Source organism: Oryctolagus cuniculus, chromosome 3 (genome assembly GCF_051225735.1).
Source record: "Oryctolagus cuniculus isolate XC-2025 breed Fujian yellow rabbit chromosome 3, ASM5122573v1, whole genome shotgun sequence".
NCBI lineage: Eukaryota > Metazoa > Chordata > Mammalia > Lagomorpha > Leporidae > Oryctolagus > Oryctolagus cuniculus.
In genome coordinates this window covers 144,682,053-144,707,473 of record NC_142869.1, presented here as the reverse complement: position 1 = coordinate 144,707,473, position 25,421 = coordinate 144,682,053, and the positions used below count along the sequence as shown (strand labels likewise).

At 39.6% G+C, this 25,421-nt stretch overlaps 1 protein-coding gene and 1 long non-coding RNA gene across 2 annotated transcripts in view; one reads left to right on the top strand and one right to left on the bottom strand.

Moving 5' to 3' along the window:
* The first annotated feature begins 1,133 nt into the window (after positions 1-1,133).
* On the top strand, positions 1,134-16,986 carry LOC138849045 (uncharacterized). The gene is made up of 2 exons (XR_011387410.2): positions 1,134-8,470; positions 16,768-16,986. It is a non-coding gene; the product is annotated as an uncharacterized LOC138849045 (long non-coding RNA).
* An 828-nt stretch (positions 16,987-17,814) lies between these two features.
* Positions 17,815-25,421, bottom strand: part of GNAI1 (G protein subunit alpha i1) — a 113,080-nt gene continuing 105,473 nt past the window's right edge. The window contains exon 8 of the mRNA XM_002712018.6: positions 17,815-19,976. Within this exon, the coding sequence (XP_002712064.1) occupies positions 19,786-19,976 (191 nt within the window). The 3' untranslated portion in view covers positions 17,815-19,785. The remainder of the gene's footprint in view (positions 19,977-25,421) is intronic.

Genomic DNA, 25,421 nt, shown 5'->3' with positions numbered 1-25,421 from the left:
TAATCACTAGTAAATATTTCTAAGTACTCTAGCTTTTTAAAAAAGTAATATTTATTTATTTGAAAGAGCAAGAGAGGAAGAGAGAGAACCTACATCCACAGGCTCACTCCCCAAATGGCTGCAAAAGCCAGGGCTGGGTCAGGCTGAAGCCGGGAGCTAGAAACTCTGTCCAGATCTCTGATGTGGGTGGCAGGGCCCAAGTTCTCAAGTCATCCTCCATTGCCCTCCCAGGTGCACAGCAGGCAGCTGGGTTGGAAGTAGAGTAGCAGGGACTCAAATGGGTACTCCAAAGCAGCAGGCCGACCTGCTGAGCCACAACACTGGCCCACTCTAGTTTTCTCTATAGATGAAATGTATCTCAAAATAATTTCCCACTATCCTGAAATGCTGAAATTGTTCTAGACTAATTCTGAGTCTTAGTGCATATTCTTGCAATAGTAGGATTACAGAAATGACATTCCTTCTTTCATAATGGAATTTTGGTGGGCACAGGGACCATCTGATTGAAGAAGGGCATATCAGGAAAAACTGGGGTAAAGATGAGATTCAGATGTTTTCCAAAATTGATAATAAGTTCTTGAGGTTGTTTGGTGACTTAATCTGGAGTGATAAATCAATAAAAAGTGCTGGTTTGTTGGCTTTTCCTGTCATTTATTAAGATACTTCCCCAAACTAATTTGAACAGTTACCTTATTTTGGAATATTCCAGTCTGGTAAAGTGTTATATGTAAATGACAAGGAAAGGACAAAGTCATGGCTATTGGTCATGGTCCAATAAAGCCAAGTCTGTTGGCCTTGGGGCTCAGCATTGGGGCCATCTGCTTAGCCAGATTTTTCCCTAAATGAGGAGAATCAGCTGGTTTGTTGATTTCAAAATTGCATAATTTCATTTATTTTGATGGTTTTTGCTTTTCAATTCATAATTCTTATGATATTGGATACCGCTATATATTTAGAAGTAAAACTTATTTTTCTTACAATCTGTGATTTTATCTTTGGCCCTTGTGTAGATCTTATTTTGTTACTTCCAAAAACTACATATATGAAAAAATGTATAATATGTAAGAAAGAAAGCCAAGCTAATTTTGAAACTTGTGTTTTGGTTTTTTTTTTGCAAAATATTCAGTAAAAAAAAATTCTTGGCTACCCATAAGACTCTAACACCAATAGGCGTAACATGTTAACGCATTATGCTTTTGGAATAATACCTTTGGAACTTAACATTTTATGAAAAAATATATTAAGTTCCTGACCTAACTGCATTTGACATGATTTACAATGCACACATTTTTGTTTCAAATAAATGTTACTTTTAATAAGAAATTTGAAGTGATTTGTGTGTGTTTAAGAAACACATCAGGCTTGAATATAAAATCAAGAGTCTTTTCTAAACCAACCAATGTTTCTAGAGAATCAGGAAAGCAATAATGCCACATAAAAATAAAGATTAGCAGGATCAGACTAGAATGTACTTGATTCTCATTCTGATCTACGAGACAACAGCCAGCCCCAAGTACTGATATTTGTCTCAAGGTGCAGACTCATTTCAGGATAAACTTAAGTCAGACATCACTCTAAAGATTATGGCAAGCAAGCTTTTTGTGAATTACAAACACTGGCAAACCATCAGACTGTTTGCTGTGTCCTCTCACTGTATGTGCTCTATTCTGTATGTACCTCTCAAGTCTATATGAAGTCTGTAAGAAAATAAACACAGGCCGTTTTTTCTTAATCTGTGTTTCCACTTTGGTGCTTCTGCAGTACACAGGTGTGAACCCAAAAAGACTTCACATGCCTAAAGTAATGAAAGAAAATCATAACACAAGAAGAGTTAGTTCCTCTGACAAAAAATAATTTTTATTTTGTTTTCTTTTCTTTGTGTGTGTGTGTGACTGTCAGTCACATGTATTCCCAACATCTCCTAGGCACAACGATGGGACCCAGATCTGGCATTGTTTATCATAGCACTCTGTCTCCCTAAGCAATGAATAAATGCAACAGTCTAAGGGGTAGACACAAGCACCAAGTAGGACCTATCTGTTTCATGAGATTAAAGAGAGAGCCTCTTTTTTCATTTATAGTCTGGTAGGAGCCATCTTTCATGCCATGTGGACAAAAAAGCTCACATAAGAGTGATATGGTCGCACAGAAGGAACCAAGGCCCAGAGGCAGAGAAAAACTGGAGATAACAGCTTTGTTATAAACCCTGGATTGAAATATGCTCAAAGTCTACCACACGCTGAGACTTGACAGTTACCAGTCAGCTTTTTTTTTTTTTTTTTTTTTTTTTTGGTTCGTTTTCTTACTTATTTAAGCTGGATTGAGTTTTTAGTTGATTTCTGTTTCTTTTACAAAGAAGGTTTTGCCTAATGAAAAGTCCATCCCTTTTCACAAGAAGAAGCCCAGGAAGGGACAGAGCCATGGTTAGAAGCTTCTATCAGGGTCTTGGGGAGCATGAAGTAAAGAAGTGTCACTAGGAATTCAGCAGCCGATGAGCAGTATTCAGGGAGCCATCGACCTGCAGAAGTGTTAGGGCTTCCAGCAGAGAAAGCAATGACATTTGTTGTCAAACTGCACCACTGGGAAGAACACCAACTAATCACTGGTAATTCTACATGGACCATGGTCAACTGTTGGAAGAAAGGGGTTTGGAAATAGAGTGTGACCTCTCACTGCTTTATTAGAAGTTCTTTTTCCTTCTTTGGTGTTATGAAAGGCAAAGACCAATGAAAAGCATTTCACAATTTATCACAAGCCAACATTGCATGTTTATAGAAAAAAAAGAAATCCTCAAAATTTCTAGAGGCAAGGCTGGTGGAGCTTCAGCTGCTGCAATTTAACGTACAGTTGTTAAGTGTGACCTCAGACTATTTACATCAGTGAAGGAAGTGAGCAGGGGTCATTCCAGAGTGAGGAAAATACTGACAATAAGGGCTTTGAGCAGACCTGATGGAAGAGACGAGGTGGCATTTTAGAGGGCGTTATGAGAAATAAGACCAGCTAGTTACAAGAGGGTTGGGTTACAACTGCAGCTTAACAGAGAAGCTTAACTTGAATTTAGTATGGAATAGAAGCAAAAAGGAGGATTTGTATATCACTTACTAGTAAGGAATTAGGATATCTCTTTCACTTGATCACAGTATAAACAGAATCACACTCAATTAGCTGTTTGAGTTCCAAGTTTCCTTATACAGCACAAAGTAACTGATTTTCGTTTTGAAGATGCCCCTTACACTCTCACTCTACAGTGAACTGTCCAAGGATCAAAGGGCCAACTCAATACAAAGGAGATGAGTTCTGCTTCCAAACACTAGACAGGAAGAGAACACAGTACATTCATACCACTCCACATCCTCCATTAATTCCATCACGTGTGTCCCACAGTCAGGCAGATGTTTCTCTTCTCCTGCAGGGATGCTCTTACTAGTCTAGATACCTGCCTGGAATGGAGAGCTTATTATCTTTCAGCTTGAAGAATACAGAGTTTTTGTAATTATTTATTTCTCAGATTGTTCCCTCAAACAGGACTATCCCAGACTGGCTGGGTCTGTACTCATGCTGACTCACAAGGGAATAGATAGATGTGTTCCTGGAGGGTAAACTCAAAATTCCACAAGCTCTGCCTCCAAGCAGCTGACCATGCAGCAGACTTTGACTCCCTGCTGCAGACTGGCTCTAAGTTTAATAATGCCAACCGTTCTTGCAAGTTTTATAGAAGTTTGGTAAGAGCAGAGATTGCTACAGCCACCGGGAAAAACAATTTCACATCTGCCAAAGTTCAAGATGTGAATATGTTTGTGCCCCCTCCTAAGTATCTGCTCAACATGTGCATGTTCATGACCAAAGAAGGGAAATGACTGAAATTTCCAGCAATGAAGAATGACTGAAGAAATCATGCTATGGTCTTACACTGCATCAAATTCAGCAGTGAAAACAGATGAAGAGTAACACATGCCAATGTGGATATAGCTCACAAGGTTGGCTGAGAACAACAAAGAAGCAATTCATGGAATACCTACATTTGGAGGTTATATATCTACAATTCAAAAACATGAAAGCCTGATGTAGAGCTAAATGATATGTGCATATATGTTCATTCATCAAGAAACACAAAGGGATGGTGAAAGATGTTTCTAGTTCTCTTCTGCAGGAGAAGAGAAACATCTGTCTGACTGTGGAACACACATGATGGAATCAGTGGAGGATATGGAGTGGTATGAATGTACTGTGTTCTCTTCCTGTCTGGTGTTTGGAAGCAGAACTCAACTCCTTTGTATTGAGTTGAGTCCTTGCACAGTTCACTGTAGAACTGTGGTGAGTGTCAGGATCCTGGATATCTCCGAATAGGATGGAGAGAGATGTGATTAGCGACAGGCATGAGGGGGACTCCAAAGATATGAGATTCTCTATGTCATGGAGAATAAATGTTTGCTTCCTTCTCTTTTTTTTCTGACAGAGTTAGACCGTGAGAAAGAGAGACATAGAGAAAGGTCTTCCTTGCGTTGGTTCACCCCCTCAAATGGCTGCTATGGCTGGCGCGCTGCACCAATCCCAAGCCAGGAGCCGGGTACTTCCTCCTGGTCTTCCATGTGGGTGCAGGGCCCAAGTACCTGGGCCATCCTCCACTGCACTCCCTGGCCACAGCAGAGAGCTGGCCTGGAAGAGGGGCAACCGGGACAGAATCTGGTGCCCCAACCGGGACCAGAACCCGGTGTGCCGGCGCCGCAAGGCGGAGGATTAGCCTAGTGAGCTGCAGCGCGGGCCTACACCTTGTACAGTTTCATAATTAAATGCATTTTATAAAGACTCATTTTGGTGGGGTCCTTAGTTAATAAGGGAAACCGGCTTTCCCTTGACTCCCTGGCTCACAGTTCTGGAGAGGTGAAGGTTCCTTTGCATTTGAATGCCAGTGGCTTTCTGAGAGAAAGGACCAAAACAACCAACCAACCACAGACATCTGTGTCCATATATTAAGCCCTCAAGAGCCTCTGCATCTTGCATTCTCACCTAAAACTAAACGAATGCCTTCTCTAGCAACAGATCCGGCGCCCCGATCAGGAGCACCCCGGCACCCGGGGTGCCGGCGCTGCAGGCAGAGGATTAGCCTAGTGAGCCGGGGCGCTGGCCCAACAGATATTATCTTAATGTTTGAGACACAATAGTCATAGTTACTGTGCTAATGAAGTTTATTTATAAGAAAAAAATCACTAAAACTAATCACTTCTCTATTAAGTACATTTCGTATAGTAGTAAAATAAAGAACAGAAGTTTAAAACAAGCTTAATGTGATTTTTAGTTCCAAGTATTTTTTCCAAATCATTTTAATTCCACGGAGTTGGTTACCTGAGTAACTACTGAGGTCCCAAAACAATAATAATAAAAAAAGATTGCACAGGGAAGAACAAGTCATCAGATGAAAAATTCATTTCAAATTTTAGATTCAATTAGTCTCTGCTCAAACATGCATCTCAATTAGTAGCAGTACAAGTCCCACTAGTGACAGCAACACCTTTGCTCATCTGAGTTTTTAAAGACTGCATTTGCATGTTATGATCTGATGTTCTATGCAAACAGGATTCCAATCAACCACAAAGTCAAATAAGAAACGCTATTGTGAAGATAGGATTTAGTGAAGGTGATGAAAATAATGTTGGAGAATTACTACAATCAAATCCCATAAAGAAATGAAGACAGAGCATAATCAGGACTGTTGAACAACAAAGAAAAACATTTCCAAGAAGAATTCAAAATAGATTCTTCATGGGTGAATTATTAAGAGTGGTGTTTCAGAAATCTGGTCAGCCATCAGATACCTTGTCAAAAATAACGTTTTACGTTATTTCTATGAATACACCAAATATGAAGGTATCCATGCCCTATCACTTTACATATATTTTTAAAAAATACTATATATAAAAGTCAAAGTTCCTATACAGCTTAGCAAATTATAGCATGACTGAGGCTATAATCTAAGTTTTGTTAAAGCTAAGGTAGCCTACTTATTTTTAGAATTTAAGTTGCAGTTGTCAAGAAAATACCAAGTCAACCTTGTTTATCAATATTATGGATTTGTTGCAGGTTAAGAGAACTCACTTTAAGATTCTTTCCATTACCAACTATTTTCAGATGAGGATTTCCTGTGTTGGTCTTCTAGCTTAAACACAGATCTAAGAAATCACTTCAGTTTTGAGTCCAGTTTTCTCAGTGAGCTCCTGATTCTGGTTTTGGAAACTGGAGTCAGCTGTGATTCACCATGTGCCTGAGACTGCGGAAATAGTGGACATTGCACCCTTAATAGGATGACATTTAGCTCTAAGTACTATGTTCATGATACCGGAGCAAAGAAAGCAATGTGCCTCTGTGATAGGCTCAGTAACGCCCACCAAAGATGTCCATGTCCTCATTGCTGGTCACTGGGGATATATTACTTTAGATCGCAAAAGGACTTGGCAGATGTGACTGCATGAAGGGACTTCCAATGAGATTATCCTGGATACTCAGGTGGACCCAATGTCATTGCAAGAGTGTTGGAACGGTTGTGAAAAATGTTAGGACAGAGGCAAGCCTCCGAGAGAAGAGGTGAGGCTGTGGATTTTAAAGATAAAAGATATGACCATGAGCCAAGCAAGGTGGACAGCTTTAGAAGCAGGTAAAGGTAAGGAATTAGACTCCCCGCCAAAACCTCCAGATGATGCACAAACTTAACCCATTTTAGAACCCTGGCCTTCAGAATTCAAGAGACTAGATTTGCATCGCCATACAGTCATTAATTTTGTGGTCATGTGTTACAGTCACAACAGGAAACTAATGTACAGTCTTGTTCAGAGTTTTTGAATACTCACGGTGGGATGGGCACTTGATGCAGCAGTTAAGTCATTGCTTGGGACACCTGCACAACGTGTTGCAGTGCCGGGTTTGAGTCCCAGCTGCTCTGCTTCTGATTCCAGCTTCCTGCTAATGCACTTCCCGGGAGGCAGCAGATGATGATTCTAGTAGTTGGGTCCCTGTCATGCATGAGGGAGATCTGGACTGAGTTCTAGGCTGTAGCCTGGCTCATTCCTGGTAGTTGTGGGAATTTGGGGAGTAAACTGGGGGCACAAATTCTCTCTCCATCTGTCTCTCCGCCTTTCAAATAAAGTGAAAATAAATACATCTTAACAATTTTTGAAAGAAGAAGGACGGCTTAGTTTTTATTCTTCAGGTTCCTTATTTAAGTGGTGCGAGGCAAAGGCAGAGAAATGGCTTCCCTCTTTACCCATCTTTCTTTTCCAGGTCCGTATCAAAGTCTCTCCCTCCACGAGGCCCTAAGGCCATCCTCTTGTCTCTCAGGTTATATTTGTGATGACCATGAAATAAATAATTATGCTGGGACAACTGGAGTAAGGTGGAATTGTGCTGGGGCAGATGGTCCCTGCACTTATATTTCCAAACCTATTTGATTTGGTCTTGAATTGCAATGAGGCGCTTGCATGTCTGTCTTTCTTATCTCTTCCCTTTTTTCTCTCTACTTTTCATGATATAGTCATTAGCATCATCATCATTATGATGAAAATTATAACAGCATTTCAATCAATCCACCATGGCATATTATTAATGATTTTGTCCTTGAAATGATGACAGTGCGGTGACACTATTATTCACATTGTCTATAGAAATTAGAGGTATGGAGAGGTTAAGTATCTACCAAGGTCATACATCAGGAGGTGGCATGCAGTTTCAGATGTTCTGGCTTCTTCATCACCACCCATCTGGCTTCTCCCAATTGGACTTCTCCCAGAGAAGGTGCTAAGTAGTTGTGTGAAAAGAAATGGATAGTTGGGTCCACATGCCTAATCTTAAATATCGGTGGGAAAAAAAGAGTTTAGTAGGACACAAATAATGTCAAGGTAATAGTTTGTGTTCTAGCCAAACTTCTGCGGCCAACTAAAAGAACAAAACAACTATGCACACCAAATATTGTCCTTGGCCTTCGCAGAGCTAAATTAAAATGATTAGAATTGATTTGGGGAAATGAGAGTTATTGGAGGGAAGATACTCATCTTTGAAGTAGATTTTTGATTAGAGCTTCACCACAATCTATAAGTGGAGCTGGCAGCTGTATTTTCCTTAACAGGTCAGATGCTTCCCTGACTGTCCTTGACAGCAACTAAACAGCAAGGGCATTTTTCCCAAAGGTTTGTGGGCAAGAGAGATAACAGTTAATTAGAAAAGATGGAGCATTTATATGGCTTCTTAAATGAATTCTCTTGCTGAATTTGAGACAAGTCCTGTTGAAAAACAGCCCTGGGCTTGGACTGCCAGCCAAGTGTGGGAAATCTTCTGCTACTTAGCAAACAGAATAAACACAAACCATGCCGAGAACACTCACAGGCTTAAAGTCAGGCTCTGAGAATTAGCCAGTGGGAATGATACTGCATCTTTACCACATAAAACTCTGCTTCCTATGTGAACCCTGATGTATCAAATAAAGGTAAGTACATTATAATAATGATAAGAGGGATAAAAATAGGTACAATTATCTGAATGGTGTAAATAATAAGCGCAATTTGATAAAGAATGTTTTTTGAAAAAAACATTAGATTTTTTTATATTAAATCATGTGGATATAAATTTACTAGAATCTCAACATCATCATTGGATACATAATTGTTTAATCATATGACAGTTAAGTTACTATAAGACCTAGTCTTTTCCCTGTTCACAGTTGCTAGAGAAGTTAACAGGTTAGATTATCTAGGCACTTCTCAAATTAAAAAGATCAAACATTTTTCTCTCCAGTATGTCTTGACACTTTCAACTAACTACAACTGGAGTTATTCACATATTCCAAGATATTTAGCTTTTATTTTATGTACATTGTGACAAGTAGAAAATCATCATAGTTCTTGTGGAACAACCTCCTTTCTCTGTCTCTCTCTCACACATACAAACATACACACACACACACACACACACACACACTAAGGACAAGTATTGCTAAAATATGCACATATGTGTAATATCCTTTCTCAGACTATTTCATGAAACTGATGAAGTCAAATTATGTGGGACGTCTGAGAATCTAGGAGGCTTCGATTATGCAGTTCAGGAGGTATGCTATTATTGACCCTTAAAGAGCAAACCATTCACAGTCACATGTCTATCAAAACACAAAGTGTGCACCAAAGGCTCTGGAATATTTGATCAGCTCTCCTGACTTTAGTCCTGCAGAATATCAAGTTCCTGTCCTCCTCCACAGCCCCAGGGAGCTACTCTTTCCGGAAAAAACGTTGGGAAGCTTTTTTCATGCATGACTGTGCTCAGCCTGATCCTGTGGGAGGTGTGGAGGAAGAAAGAATTTGGCTGGGGGAATTGAAGCATATTAAAACACACACACATATACACAATACAATAACAACACTGAAAAACCAAGCTTCTGATTTGGCTAAAGAACACTCAAGAGGTGGGTTTGTAAACCAAGGCTTCAGGATCTTCCAGGATCCTGATGTGTCCACTCTGACCATGAATTCTGGCACTAAAAATAAACATATTGCTAATTGCAAATAATGGAATTTAAATTTTGTCTTTCATCTCTGATAGCCAGCATATATGAAGTGAAAAAGAGATGGGTTTTTGTCACCAAAGGAAAAGTCATGTGACATCAAAGCAGAGTGTGGCACAATAAAGCTGATATAATCTCACCCACCACTTTCCACTTTAGTCACTCAGATACTGGTTCATTTGAAGTAACAATGCCCAGTTCTATGACGTTCAAATTTTAGCTTCTTTTTTAAAAAAAAAAACAACAAAACACATTTATTTATTTTAAAAGCAGAATTACAGAGATGGGTAGAGACACAAAAGGAGAGAGTTCTTCCATCTGCTGGTTTACTCTCCAATGGCTGCAATGGCTGGGGTTGGAACAGACCGAAGTCAGGAGCCAAGAACTTTCTTTGGGTCTCCCATGTGGGTGCAGAGGCCCAAGCATTTGTGCCAGCCTGTGTTGCTCTCCCAGGTGCATTAGCAGGGAGCTGGATTGGAACTGGGGCAGCTAGGACTTGAACTGATTCCCACATAGGATGCCAGCAGCCAGTGGCAACTTTATCCACTACACTGGCCCCAAATTTTAGCTTCTTATCCATCCTATTTTCTTCTTCAAAGCTTAGAATTTTGGCTGTGGAATGCAAATTGAGTTATGTGGAAGAAACCATAAAGTATTCTGTTTTCTAAATAGAAACACAATGCAAAATTCAAGTTATTATATATGTTCTAGTAGACTCAATGTCAAAAAAAAAAAAGAGCTGGAACTTCAAAAGTACATCTAACCCAATAAATAAAATATTATCGGTTCCAAATTGACATTTTTTTTTTGCTTAGCATATTTTTTGATTTATTAACAACTGAGTATTGGATATTCTTTTTTTTTTAACTTTTATTTAATGAATATAAATTTCCAAAGTACGATGCGCCGCGGCTCACTAGGCTAATCCTCCACCTTGCGGTGCCGGCACACCGGGTTCTAGTCCCGGTCGGGGCGCCGGATTCTGTCCCGGTTGCCCCTCTTCCAGGCCAGCTCTCTGCTGTGGCCAGGGAGTGCAGTGGAGGATGGCCCAAGTTCTTGGGCCCTGCACCCCATGGGAGACCAGGATAAGCACCTGGCTCCTGGCTCCTGCCATCGGATCAGTGCAGTGCAGCGGCCGCAGCGCGTCGGCCGCGGCAGCCATTGGAGGGTGAACCAACGGCAAAAGGAAGACCTTTCTCTCTGTCTCTCTCTCACTATCCACTCTGCCTGTCAAAAAAAAAAAAAAAAATCTACTATGAGGGCAGTAGTATGTAAATAGTTGTTATGCTGTATTGTTTAGGGAATAATGACGTGGAAACAACTCTGTACCTGCTTAGTTCAGAGGCATTTATGGGGGTATAGCTCAGTGGTAGAGCATTTGACTGCAAATTGACATTTTTTTCTATGAGTCTGAGCTCTGATGTATTTTATACTAGTAGCAAACTTCAACTTGGACTAGCTACAATTCAACTGTGCTATAGCCATGTATGGGAAGTGCCTGCTATGTTAGCACAGCTCGTGTGTTCGTGAAAAAAAAAAAAAAACAACATAGGCTTAAAACATACAGACTTCTTTCCTACAGGACTTTTCATAGCCCTCGACAAACTAATGTGCCTACTGAAGGCTTATTAACACTGACTCTGCCAACACCATCTGACATGTAGACTTGCTGCACATGACATCATTAGGGAAAATTCTCTGCCACTGGATTTACAGATAGAGTTGATAAATGACCTATATTCCTATATTTAACTCACAGTTCTGCCACTTAATTGGTAGCCAACACTGCACAAAATACTAACCCTACATTTGTCTCCTTCCCTGGAAAATGGAAATTCTACCAAATTTTGTTGGACCAGTCTGCTGACTAAATGAGGCACCCAAAAAAAGGTGCCTGGCACAAGGTAGACACTTGCTAAATGTATATAATGTATGCATTTTCTCTATATATTTGTATTAGAAGGGGCTGCATATCCGTAACACATTTGAGACTACATATGGGCTCATGGTTTTCAATGAATCCTACCACACCAGTAAATTTTTCAAAGGACTTGATTTAGAACTGTATGGTTTCCAATCTGCATCCAGGAGTCTCAGGTGCAAGAAAACACAGCTGTGCCCTCAGAGCAAAGAAAAGGCACTTTATTCTGGCTGCAAGCTTTCCACTCCAGCTTAAGCCAAAAGACCTTTTTATACTAGATTTTTAGATAAGCTTCCTCTCTGAAGAAAAACAGCTGCAATTAAAATTAATTTGTAATCTGCTATAGTAGGCACTTAAAAAATGGAGTAAATGTATACCCAAGTTTAAGAGTTAAGTCACCCGGTGAAGTAGGTTACTAGAACTGATCACGTACCCGGGAAAGTCACTGCTTATGTCTGTGAAGAAAGGAAGCATGCTATACTAGAGTGAGTGCTGCAAAGAGTACTGCACAAACTCTACTAATGGATATGCTGCTGGGACAGTCTGTATCCCACGAGCTCCAAAACTGACAACTCAGTCCCATTCATTTTAATAATATAATAAAAAAGACAGGGTTGTCTGGAAGTAGCTTATTATTCTTTATAAATATTTATTTATTTCAGAGTTACACACACACACACACACACAGGGAGGGAGAGAGAGAAGGGGAGAGGGAGAGGGAGGGAGGGAAGGAGGGAAGGGGAGAGAGAGAGGGAGGGAGGGAGAGCGAGAGGGGGGAGGGAGAGAGAGGAGGGGGAGAGGGAATTCTCCATTTGCTGGTTCACTCACTCCCCAAATGGTTGCCAATGTCCAGGGCTGGGCCAGACTGAAGCTGAAGCCAGGAGCCATGAGCATCGGGGTTTACCACATGGGTGCAGGGGCACAGGCATTAGGCCATATTCTGCTGCTTTTCAATTAGTTGGGAGCTGGATCAGAAAGTGGAGCAACTGGGACATGAACTAGCACCCATATAGGATGCTGGTTTCACAGGTGACAATATCATCCGCTACATCACAACACCATCACCCACTTCTGATATTAAGAATGAAGAACAGTGTTTTTTCTACTTACTATTTGTTGAATTCTTTATTTAGCAGAGGGTTGTTTGTGATTATAAAACAAATTCAAAGTATGTCATTGTAAAAATTAAAAGATTAAGAAAGGAAGGGAGTGGGAAGTATCATTATGATCTTAAATCTGATCATACAAAACACATGAAATTTGTTCTCCTTATATAAATAAAATTTTTTTAAAATGCTGAAAGGATCAAACCTGAAATTCTGTGAATTTTTCTCAGAAAATAATTCAAATTTAAGAGCGCATAAGAGAAATTTCCAGGCAACATCTAGTCATAACCATGTTTTACTACAAAGATTAATTTTACAATGAAATTGTGCAGGTCTTTGTCAGTCTAGCAAACATTAGCTGCAAAAGCAGAAAATCTTAGTCAGATAGAAAATAAACACACAGCATATTTGCACAGAACAAAACTAATTTAAAGAATTCCTTTGTCATAGTCTATTTTCGTCTGGTGTGACAGAACTCAAGACTGCTAATTGATAAAGAACAGACTTGGTATTACAACTTGGGAGGCTGAGCAGTCAATACAGCACCTCTGTATTGACAAAGGTGCTGGCATCTGATGAGGGCTGCCTTTTTTTTTTAAATAAAGATTTTATTTATTTATTTGAGAGGTAGAATTAAAGAGAGAGGTCTTCCATCTGTTGATTCACTCCCCAAATAACCTCTTTGGCCAGAGCAGGGCTGATCCTAAGCCAGGAGCCAGAAGCTTCTTCTGGGTCTCTTATGCAGGTGCCAGCACTTGGGCCATCCTCCACTGCCTTCCCAAGCCCTAGTAGAGAGCTGGATCAAAAGAGAAGCAGCTGGGGCTAGAACCAGCGCCCATGTGGGATGCCGGCACCACAGGCTTAACCTACTGTGCCACAGTGCTGGTCCCTGATGAGGGACTTCTTGACCCAGCAAGAGGCATCACACAGCCAGAGAGCAGGCTTACAGCTCAGGTCTCTTGTCCACTTCCAGTAAGGCCACTAATCTCATCATGGAGGGGCACTATCTTCATGACCTCATCCACCTCCCTCCTAGAGGCCCTACCTCCAAATATCACTAACATACGAATCTGGGGATTCAGCTTCTAAAACACAGACTTTGGGTGGGTACTTTCAAACCACAGCCTGGCAGCTGGGAAAGGAATTTTGTGAACCCTCTGGGCTCTTCCTAAGGTGGACAGAGCGATCAAAGCAGCTGGAAATACATGACCTTAAACATGGTGCTCGAGACAAATGTCTTACATAGTGTGTCTGTACTTGTTCAGAGTTCAACATCTCTGCCCTGAACAATCACAGCCTTTTTTGGTCTGTACCTATTTCGGTGTCTGGACTTGATGAAATGTATTTCATAACTTTTAAAGTCATTAAAAAATCTAAGTAAATAAAATAAAATCACAACAGAAACCAAATCAAGTAGTTACCAGTTTGGGAAAAATGCCTGGGAAACAGGCCAATGGAGTTGTGAAATATAAAACTCTTGATAGAAGTGCATTTCAACTGCCAGGATAGTGTTTTGAAAGCAATAGAGAAAATTTCCCAAACTCACTTCATTTTAAAAAAAATTTTAAAAAGATTTACTTATTTGAAAGAATAGCAGAGGGGAAGGGAGAGAGAAAGAGAGAGAGAGAGATCTTCCACCTACTGGTTTACGCCCTAGAAGGCCAGCATTGGGCCAGGTCAAAGCCAAGAGCCAGGAACTTTATGCAGGTCTCCCACGTGGATGCAGGGGCCCAAACACTTGGGCCATCCTCTGCTGCTTTCCCAGGCACATTAGTAGTGAGCTGGGTCAGAAGTGGGGAAGCCAGGACATGAACTGGCACCCATATGGGATGCCAGTATCAGAGGCGGTAGCTTTACCAGCTACATCACAGCACTGGCCCCCTTTCAAAACTAACTTAAAAAAAAAAAACTCCCACATTTTTGGTTTTATTAAAATAGAGAAGTGTCCTGAAATTAATTAAAGGTACATTTTTTTTCTCTCATTCATATCATCCAGTATTAACATCAATATGAGACACTCAGAAGTTTTAACTCTAAAGACAAAGTGTATCAACAAACATTTGTTAATTGCTGATTGTGATTTTAAAGGCATCCTAGAACATTCTTTAGAGTTAATAACAGCAAAATTTATTGAAGGCTTACAACATACCACCCTCATTTCTAAGTGTTTAATGTACATTGTCAATTTACTTAATGCTGCCAACAATAATCAGATTAATGATCTGGTCATTTAATTACTAATTTATCCAGATGACAGCAAGGAAGAAAAGATTAAATAATTTGCCATAGGTCACCTATTGAATGAGAGCGAAAAAGGCCAGCATTGCAGCATAGTAGATTAAGCCTTGTCTGCAACACCGCCATCCCCTACAAGCTTGGGTTCAAAATCCCAGTTGCTCCACTTCTGATTCAGCTCCCTCCCTGCTAATGTGCCTGGGAGGTAGCAGAGCATGCCCGCAGTGCCTGAGCCCCTGCTGCCCACGTGGGAGATGGGAATGGAGTTCTGGGCTCCTGTCTTCAGCCTGGTCCAGCCCAGCCCTTGCTGTTGTGGGAATCTGGAGAGTGTACCGTGAATGGAAGATCTCTCCCTCTTTCTCTAATTCTGCCTTTCGAATAAACAAATCTGAGAGAGAGAGAGAGAGAGAGAGAGAGAGAGATGGGATTTGAATCCAAATTGGGGAACAGTCTTGGATCTTCATAGTCACTTTCTACTTCTAAAATAACACACTAAGCAATGACAATGTAACATCTGTAACACTGATTACATTAACTAAATTCACTTATATGGTGCACCCAGAGAGGATCTGCAGACAACAAATTATGTAAAAATACACACAACTGTTCATGCTTCAAATCTAATAGGTATTAAGATAACACAAATAACTTTTAGATACATAAGTATATATTTAGAAAATTGTTTTCATCTATTTATGTTCATCTTACTTGAAAGGCAGAGACAGAGAAACAGAGACACAGAGAGATTTTTCCACCTGCTGGTTCACTCATCAAATGTCCACAACAGCCAGGGCTGGGCCAGCCTGAAGTCAGAGCTCAGAGTTCAATCTGGGTCTCCCATACAGGGGGCAGGAATGCAAATACTTGAGCTATCACTTGCTATCTCCCTGGGTATTCAAGAGTAGGAAGCTGGAATTAGAGACTTGAACCAGACACTTCAACAGCAGATCAGTCTTCCCAAGCAGAGACTTAACCACTGCACCCAAATGCCAGCACCATCTTTTTTTTTTTTTTTTAAGATTTAAAAAAAAAAGTATGCTTCCTTCAGAGGGTGGAGGAAGCACAGGTGAAAGACTACTTATGTTTTTTTGTGGACATAAGGTAGCATTTTTAGAAGTCCAACAGACATGGAGTCACAAGTCCTTAGCTTGAAACCTTGACTGGCCTCGCTCAAGTTAACTAACCTCTGAAACTTTCCATCTCACAGCAATGGTCTGCACTCAATAGGAATGCAGGCATTTTAGTCAGTATTGTTTTAGTAAGAGACTAAACATGACTGAATTAACTCAGGCATAAAAGTAGTTTTCCCAAAGAGTACCGAAATGAAGGAGGGGAACTTCAGAAACTACAAGAGTTCTAGAACTTCAGGAATGGGACCTGGGATGAGGACTGGCTGCGTTACAGTCATTTGCCCTATGATGGTGAACTAGGTCTCACCAGGCCTAAGCCAACTGCCAAGAAATAGAGCGATTTGACTGGTAGCCCTGCCAGAACCATGCAGTCTCTAAAAGAGCAGGCTGAATAACAGATACCAGTGGAATCTAAGAAAGATACCACAGAGCAGGCACTTGGCACAACAGTTAGGCTACCAGTTTAGAAACCTGCATCTTATACAAGAGAGCCTGGGTTCTGGTCCTAGCTCAGCTTTCTAGTACAGCCTCCTGCTAGTGCAGATCCTGGGAGGCGGCGGGGACTGACTTGGGTACTTGGGTCCCTGCGACCCACATGGATCTGGACTGACTTCCCAGATCCCAGCTTTGTCTAGCCAACCTGAGGGCATACAGCATTTGGAAAGTGAACCACTGGATGGCGGATCTGTCTGCCTTGTTTGTTTCATGCCTTTCAAATCAATCAAATATTTTAAAAGAGGTGGGCATTGGGCACAACGGTCCAGATGCTGCTTTGTATACCTATATCCCATATGAGTACCTGGTTCAAATCCCAGCTCTGCTTTTGATTTCCAGTTTCCTGCTAATGTGCATCTGAGGAGGAAGCAAGTGGTGATGGCTCCAGCAGTTGGTTCCTTGCCACCCATATGAAAGACCTGGATTTACTTTCTGGTTCCTGGCTTTGACCTGGCTCATTTCCTGCAAAGCTGAAGAGTGGATGGAAGATTTCTTATTTTTGCTTCCAAAAATTCTTTTTAAAAGGTTATTACCAATAAAACCAACAATAGATAAAAATATCAGCTATAAATGACCATTTCCCTGGCTCCAGACTCTACTGTAAGCATATTACATGTAGTATGTAGCTCATGCTTGAAGGAAAGGCCAAGTTGCGTACACAACAGACTATATGTATGCAGATTCAGAAAGGAGTGCAGGAGCAGTGGGCTCAGGTGACAAAGAGCCTTGAATGGGAGGGAGGCTGAGTTATATTTAATTGTATTGACAGCTTCAGTGAAGGTCAAAGAAAGGAAGGCAACACAACCACAGATCTATATTAAGACAGTCAACCTAGATGAGAGGCAGGAGAATCGGGAGGTGGGGATTCAATGACTCAAGCATTTCAGATGGAAGTTCAGCAAAGACCCCAATTCAGTAGGTAGTAGTGGGGATAGAATGGAAGGTGAAACAAAACCAAAACACAGATGTGAGGTACGGGAAAAGCCTGAGTACCAACAGAGACAGAGAAGAGGAATAGGAAGGGTTCCGTCTGGCTGAAGTATTCTCCACTGAGTACCAAATGGGGATGGTTGGTCCTTAATAGCTAAAAGGGCAGAGTCAGAGACGAGAACAGGCTTCCGGGGGTATGAGGATGGATTTGGTTTTGGGCATGAGGAGTCGGAACATATGATGAATTTTCAGAAGGGGATATGAAGCAGGTAATTCCAAACAGGGCATCCACCTAATGATAAAACTTGGGGGGAAACTCAAGCTTCTGGAGTAGATGAAGCTGAAAAAAAAAAAAAAAAAAAACAAAAACAAACAAACCACAAACACAGAGAAAGACGAAATGATGATACCATAGACGAATACTTAATTCTAATGCAAAATGCGCTTAGTCAACAGTTTGTAAAATTTTAAAAATTTAAATTTATTAGGATTTATTAGTAACACAATTACACAGAATAAAGTTTAGGAATTCATCAATGATGGTCAACAATATGTGCTTCTTGGTGGCTTTTTAAACCATATTTCTTATTATTCAAATTTATTCAGGTTTTAGTTAAATTTTAGGTACACAGCTTCACAATGCGGACATTACAGGTCTCCCATCAATAAAAGTAATGAAAACATTTTTCATGAAAGGCACATAAAGAATCTAAACTAACACATGTAAGAAATTTCAATAACTCTGAAATTCTTTACATTACAAAGAAGAAAAACAGAATCCCTAAAATGAAAAGAGATACAAACATGGTTTGTGGCTACCCAGACATACACATACACACACACTTCAACAACTATTCTTCAGGAAAATGACAACACAAAACTGAACTTCAACAAAACAACAACACATAATCAAACTGAGAAGCCACTTACCAACGAAGCTTGTTGAAAGACTAGTTTTTCCCAAGATGAATAAAAAAGAGGGAGGTGGGATGAGGAAGGCTTTTCATTTCACTGAAACAAGGTCACAGAGACACACTAACAGGAACCCTAGAAAAGGATCCCATCAAGTTCACGATCTAGCTGATAAGCAACACTTAATTTGAGCATACACATAATCACTGACGTTTAAATACGATTACTCATTTTCTAAGTGCCATTGTCCATTTCTTCTTCAGAAATAAGAGCATAATTTAAAAAGAAATAATATGAACTCAAGCAAATGGAGGAAATTTGAGTATCCAAAAAGCAAAACGTAGCTTTAATGTAGTGTGATAACTGAATTTGAAACCTGTTTCGTAAGTGAATTTGAAGCAGTAGGATAAAGATCTTTCTTGTTAACCTCTAAGGAGGAACTATCATGAATGCTAGGTACAAGGGATTTCCCAAAGGAAATACACAAATGAATGCTTCAAAATTCATTTTGCTGACTTTTTTTTAACCCACAAAAATGCTCTCAACATCTCCACCTAAACTTAGTTATAAATAAAAGTGTAGTTATTTCAAGAGTATAAAAATTAATCAGGCATCACCTTTAAGGCAATGCATTGAACACCATCCAAATATTAAAATTCAAAGTGAAAGCAAACTAATGAATAAAAACTAGGTGTTTAGAATATGCTTAAGATTGTATATCCTCAAAAACTTAAAATTTTAGTTATTTGAACCAGATCTAATGTAGAATCAAAGCAGCATGCACTCTTCAAATTAAGAAAAAAAAAAAGACAATCCATACAGTGTTTAAATAAGTGATCCAAAAGCAGGTATATTCATCCTCTTTAAGAACATTTCAATAAAACACAGTAAATTTAAAGAACAAATTATGTTATTAAAATAGTCTGTGCAATGTTTGTACAAATAACATTTTTATGAATACAAGTATACATATAATCAGGGTAAGGGCTGCAATGTTTCCTAATATTAATTGCTGCACTTAAAAATCTGTAAGACATGAACATAAATAAAGCTCTTCAAAACTGGCAAACACAGTAATAGTCTGTCATTCAGTACAAGGTACTTGATATTTATGGTATTTTCAAAGCCATCACACTAGAATTGCAAGTTACCACTCTTAAAACCTAATAGTTATGTGGAAAATTAAAGTTATAAATACATGTGTACATACATTTGCATATTTACACTTAGACATAGAAGTCACCGATATTCTAGAGCCCAGCTTTAACACTGCCCTTCAGCTTCCCACTGCAGGACCATCTTACACACTTAAGAAAGGTCCTTCTGTTACTTTCAGTTAAAAACAAAACGAAACAAAACAAAAACAAAACAAAACAAAAAAAACAGAGTAACTTTGGTGAGGTACCGGATGCATCTGCCATACCCTACATTCTCTGCTGCTGTAAGACTCTAGTCTAGAGATCCGTATAAGCACTCATTTGGTTTGAAAATGCAATTTACCATTCACTGCAAAACTTAGAAGAGACCACAATCTTTTAGATTATTTTTTATGATGACATCTGTTACAGCATCAAAAACAAACTGCACATTCTTAGTATCTGTGGCACATGTGAAGTGGGTGTATATTTCCTTTGTGTCCTTTCTTTTATTGAGGTCTTCAAACTGACACTGAATATATGCGGCTGCCTCTTCGTACGTGTTTGATCCTGAAAAAGGAAACAAATAGAACAAATAGAACACGGGAAGTTAAAATAAAGCAAAATAGACCTTAAAATATTGAAGTCAGCTTTATTCATACAAAATATGTGGACTCATTAACTGCATTTTCCCCTTGTACAACAGGACAAATGAAGTCTCACTGGAAAACAACACCTGCAGATGACTTTTTAATGACTGGAAGTCACCCCTAAAATTAAAAAAAGAAAACAAAAAGCCCCTTCATTTGGCCTTCCATGATTACCATGGTCTTTGCTCCTGCCCTAACCCCCAATTGTTGGATGTCCTTTCTCTCCTGCCCACTCTCTTCATCTGCACACTAAACCACTTGCTTGCTTGATGGTGCATGTTACTTCAGTCTAACCCAGAGGTGGATCAATAATGTTGGCTGAACGCTGATAGGTGTTTTTTCATCTTTCCCACATAGAAGTAATAGCATTGCTCCCTCATTTTTCTTTATTCAAAACCTGAACAAGGGTCTATAATGTGGCTTGGGCTATGAGGTTACAAAAAAGTGAATGATACCTCCCGCCTTGCAACCGGTTACTGACTAGACTTGCTCTGAGTACAAACACTCTGGAGACTGCTGGGAAGTATCTACAGATATTCACACACATGCTCGCATCCAGCAGTTCTGTATCTAGGTGTAGAGTGGACAGACCCATGTTGCTGGGTTCACCCAAGGGCATATAAAGCATGTGAACAGCACAAAGCTCAGCATGTTCAGACAATGGGCTGCGATGCAGGACCGCAAAATGAGGGTGGAAGCACCACTGCTGCACACAAGGACAGGGACCACTCGCACACATAGCTTAACAACAACAACAACAAAATGAGTGTAAAAAGAGTGTCTGCTGGATGATCTGCATGCAGAGGAGGGCAGGTGGGGTTGATTCAAGACTGAGAGTTGGCATGGCAGAGCTTCTGGAGTCCCAGAAACATTGCGTTTCTTGACCTGAGTGGTGGAAATCTATGTGTTCTCTTTCTTTTTCTAATTAGTTAATTAAGTTCATTTTATTTGAAAAGCAGAGAGACAGAGATCTTCTGTCTACTGGTTCACTTCCCACATGCCTCCAATAGCCAGGATTCGGCCAGGCTGAAGCCAGGAGCCTGGATGTCCATCTGGGTCTCCCAAGTGGGTAGCAGTGACCCAAATACTTGGATCTTCACCAGAGTACACATTACCAAGAAGCTGGGCTGGTAGTGGTGTACTCAGAGCTCAAACCTGGCACTCTTGTTACGGGCTGTAGGCATCGCAAGTGGTGACTTAACTACTGCACAAAATGCCTACCCTGAGACGTTCACTTTTGAAATTTCAATGAGCTTCACCCTGGGGTTGTTTGTAGATATGTGTGTGAGTGTGCATTTTGTGTATGTATCTATGCATGTATCCATAAAACATTATTTTAATAATATACTCATGTGCATAATGTAATAACATATATCTATAAACTACTATGCAATGTTCATTTTGAACAAAACTATATAATTTTTTTCTTGCAGTAACAATCTACAATTCTCAGCTTGTGCTGTGATGCCATTCTGAGGAGCTCCATCCCTCAAAGATCCAAGACACAAGCTACCACCAGCATTATCACAGTCCTTTCCCTCCACTGTACTGCACCAGCAGGTATTTCTGACCACTCACATTTGCTCAAAACTGGCACTCCACACAGCTCTTTCTAATTCATCAAACCCAGATGGGCTCTCAAGCACTTAACAACTTTGTTCTCCTCCTAAACACTAAAGATAACCTTTATTTCAGATTTTATTATATGAAAATTGTTCACAGTCTCAAATCATTTGTCAGCATTAGGTCTCCTACATTAGGAATACAAACACTTCAAGAATAAGCAACACACCATACAGGCAAGGAGACAATGGCAAGACATTCCAAGTCCTAAGAGAAAATAACTGTCAACCCATTTATGAACGAAGGAGAAATAAGGATCTTCCACAACCAACAGAAATTGAAAGAATTTGTAACTACTTGCCCAGCCCTACAAAAGATGCTCAAGGATGTGCTACACACAGAAACCCAGAAGCAGGAACATCACTACAAAAGAAAATGAATGCAGAAAATGACTCAGTAGAAGTACAAATGAAATTCAAAATATATAAACAGGACTATGTAAGGAAACAAGGCAGAGAAAAGACAGATTTAACAATAGTTACATTGAATGTAAATGGTCTCATCTCCCCAGTTAAAAGACACAGATTGGCTGAATGGATAAAAAAGAAAACCCATCTTTCTACTGCCTACAAGAAACAAACTTTACCAACAAAGATGCAAGGAGACTGAAAGTGAAAGGATAGAAAAAGATAATCTATACTAACAGAGACCAAAAAAGAGCTGTTGTGACCATGCTAATATCAGACAAAATAGACTTTAACACAAAAACTATTAAGAGACAAAGAAGGATACTATATAATGATTAAAGGATCAATTCTACAGGAAGATGTGACTATTATAAATGTATATGCACCTAATTCCAGGGCACCTGGCTATGTAAAAGAATTGTTAAAGTATTTAAAGGGAGATATAGACTCAAATACAATATTAACAGGGGACTTCAATACCTCTTTCAGCAATGGACAGAATAACCAGACAGAAAATCAACAAGGAAACAACAGAGTTAATAGACACCACAGACTAAATAGACCTAGCAGATATTTACAGAGCATTCCACTCTATAGCCACAAGTACACATTTTTTTTCTCCAGTGCATGGAAATTTTTCTAGGATTGACCATATGCTAGGCCATAAAGTGAGCCTCAGCAAATTCAAAAAAATCAAAATCATACCATGCAGCTTCTCAGACCACAATGCAATGAAGCTGGAAATCAACAACTCAAGAATCTCTACGCCATACGCCAACACATGTAGAATGAACAACATGTTTCTGAATGAGCAGTGGGTCATAGAAGAAATCAAAAAAGAAATAAAAAAATTTCTGGAAACAAATGACGATAATACAAAATACCAAAATTTGTGGGGTACTGAAAAAAGCAATGTTAAGAAGAAAGTTTATAGCAATTGGTGCCTATATCAAGAAACTGGAAAGATTTAACTCAAGGATTTAGAAAAGAAACAGCAAACCAAACACAAAACTAGTAGAAGAAAAGAAGTAATTAAAATTTGAGAAGACAACAAAATTAAAACCAAAAAAATATATAAAATATCAGCAAAACAAAGAGCTGGTTTTTTGAAAAACTAAACAAAATTGGCACAACTAAGCAAAAAAAGGAAAGAGAAGACCCAAATCAATAAAATTAGAGATGAAAAAGGATAACAGAGAAATAAAAAGAATCATCAGAAACCACTACAAAGAGCTTTAAGCCAACAAACTGGGAAAACTAGTAGAAATGGATAGATTCCTGGACACATACAACCTAACTAAATTGAGCCATGAAGATAGAGAAAACCTAAACAGATCCATAATCAAGACAGAAATTGAGGGGCTGGCGCTGTGGCATAGGGTGAAAAGCCGCCATCGGCAGTGCTGGCATCCCATATGCGTGCCAGTTCAAGACCAGGCTGCTCTACTTCCAATATTCTCTACTATGGCTGGGAAAGCAGCAGAAGATGGCCCATGTCCTTGGGCCCCTGCACTCACGTGGGAGACCTGGAGGAAGCTCCCGGCTCCTGGCTTCAGATCAGCACAAGCCCCAGCCATTGCGGCTAATTGGGGAGTGAACCAGCAGATGGAAGACCAGTCTCTCTGTCTCTCTGCGTCTCCTGCTCTCTCTGTGTAACTCTGAATTTCAAATAAATAAATCTTTTAAAAAAGAAAAGACAGAAATTGAATCAGTAATAAAGGCCCTCCCAACAAAGAAAAGCCTTGGACCAGATCGCTTCACTTTTGAATCCTACCAGACATTTAAAGAACTAACTCCAATTCTTCTCAAACTATTCAAAACAATTGAAGGAGAGGGAATCCTCCTAAATTCTTTCTATAAAGCCAATATCTCCTTAATTCCTCAACACAGAAAAGATTCAACAGAAAAAGAACTATAGACCAATCTCCCTGAGGAACATAGATGCTAAAATTCTGGCCAATCGAATCCAACTACACACCAGAAAGATCATTCACTCATTCCAAGTGGCATTTATCCCTGGTATGGAGGGATGGTTCAACATTCATAAATCACTCAGTGTGATACATCACATTAACAAACTGAAGAACAAAAATCATATGATTATCCCAATAGATGCAGAGAAAGCATTTGACAAAATACAATACCCTTTCATGATGAAAACTCTAAGCAAATTGGGTTTAGAAGAAATATTCCTCAACACAATCAAAGCAATTTTTAACAAACCCATGGCCAGCATCATATTGAATCAAGAAAAGTAGAAGCATTCCCCCTGAGATTTGGTACCAGGTAGGGATGCCCACTCTCACCACTGCTATTCAATATAGTCCTGGAAGTTTTAGACAGAGTCATTAGGCAAGAAAGAGAAATCAAAGGGATACAAATTGGGAAGAAGGAAGTCAAATACCCCTATTTGCAGAGGATATGATTCTATATATAGGGGATCCAAAAGACCACTAAGAGACTATTGGAACTCATAGAAGAGTTTGGTAAAATAGCAGGATATAAAGTCAATACACGGAAATCAACAGCCTTTGTGTACACAGACAATGCCACCACTGAGAAACAACTTCTAAGATTAATCCCATTCACAACAGCTACAAAAACAATCAAAATCCTTGGAATAAATTTAACCAAAGATCTCTAGGATGAGAATTATAAAACTTTAAAGAAAGAAATAGAAGAAGATTAAAAAAAAAAAAAAAAAAAAAAAAAAAACCGGAAAAATCTCCCATGTTCATGGAACGGAAGAATCAGTATCATCAAAATGTCCATTCGTCTGAAAGCAATTTACAGATTCAATCAAAATACCAAAGACATTCTTCTCAGATCTGGAAAAAATGATGCTGAAATTCATACGGAGGCACAGGAGACCTTGAATAGCTAAAGCAATCTTGTACAACAAGAACAAAGCTGCACGCATCACAATACCAGATTTCAAGACATAATACAAGGCAGTTATAATCAAAACAGCCTGGTACTGGTACAAAAATAGATGGATAGATCAATGGAACAGAACAGAAACCCCAGAAATCAATCCAAACATCTACAACCAACTTACATTTGACCAAGGAGCTAAAACCAATCCTGGAGCAAGGACAGTCTCTTCAACAAATGGTGCTGGGAAAACTCGATTTCCACACGCGTAAGTATGAAGCAAGACCCGTAACTTACACCTTACATAAAAATCCACTCAACATGGACTAAAGACCTAAATCTACAATCCAACACAAGCAAATTAATTGAGCACATTTGGGAAACCCTGCAAAACATTGGCACAGGCAAAGAATCCCTGGAAAAGACCCTAGAGGCACAGGCAGTCAAAGCCAAAATTAACA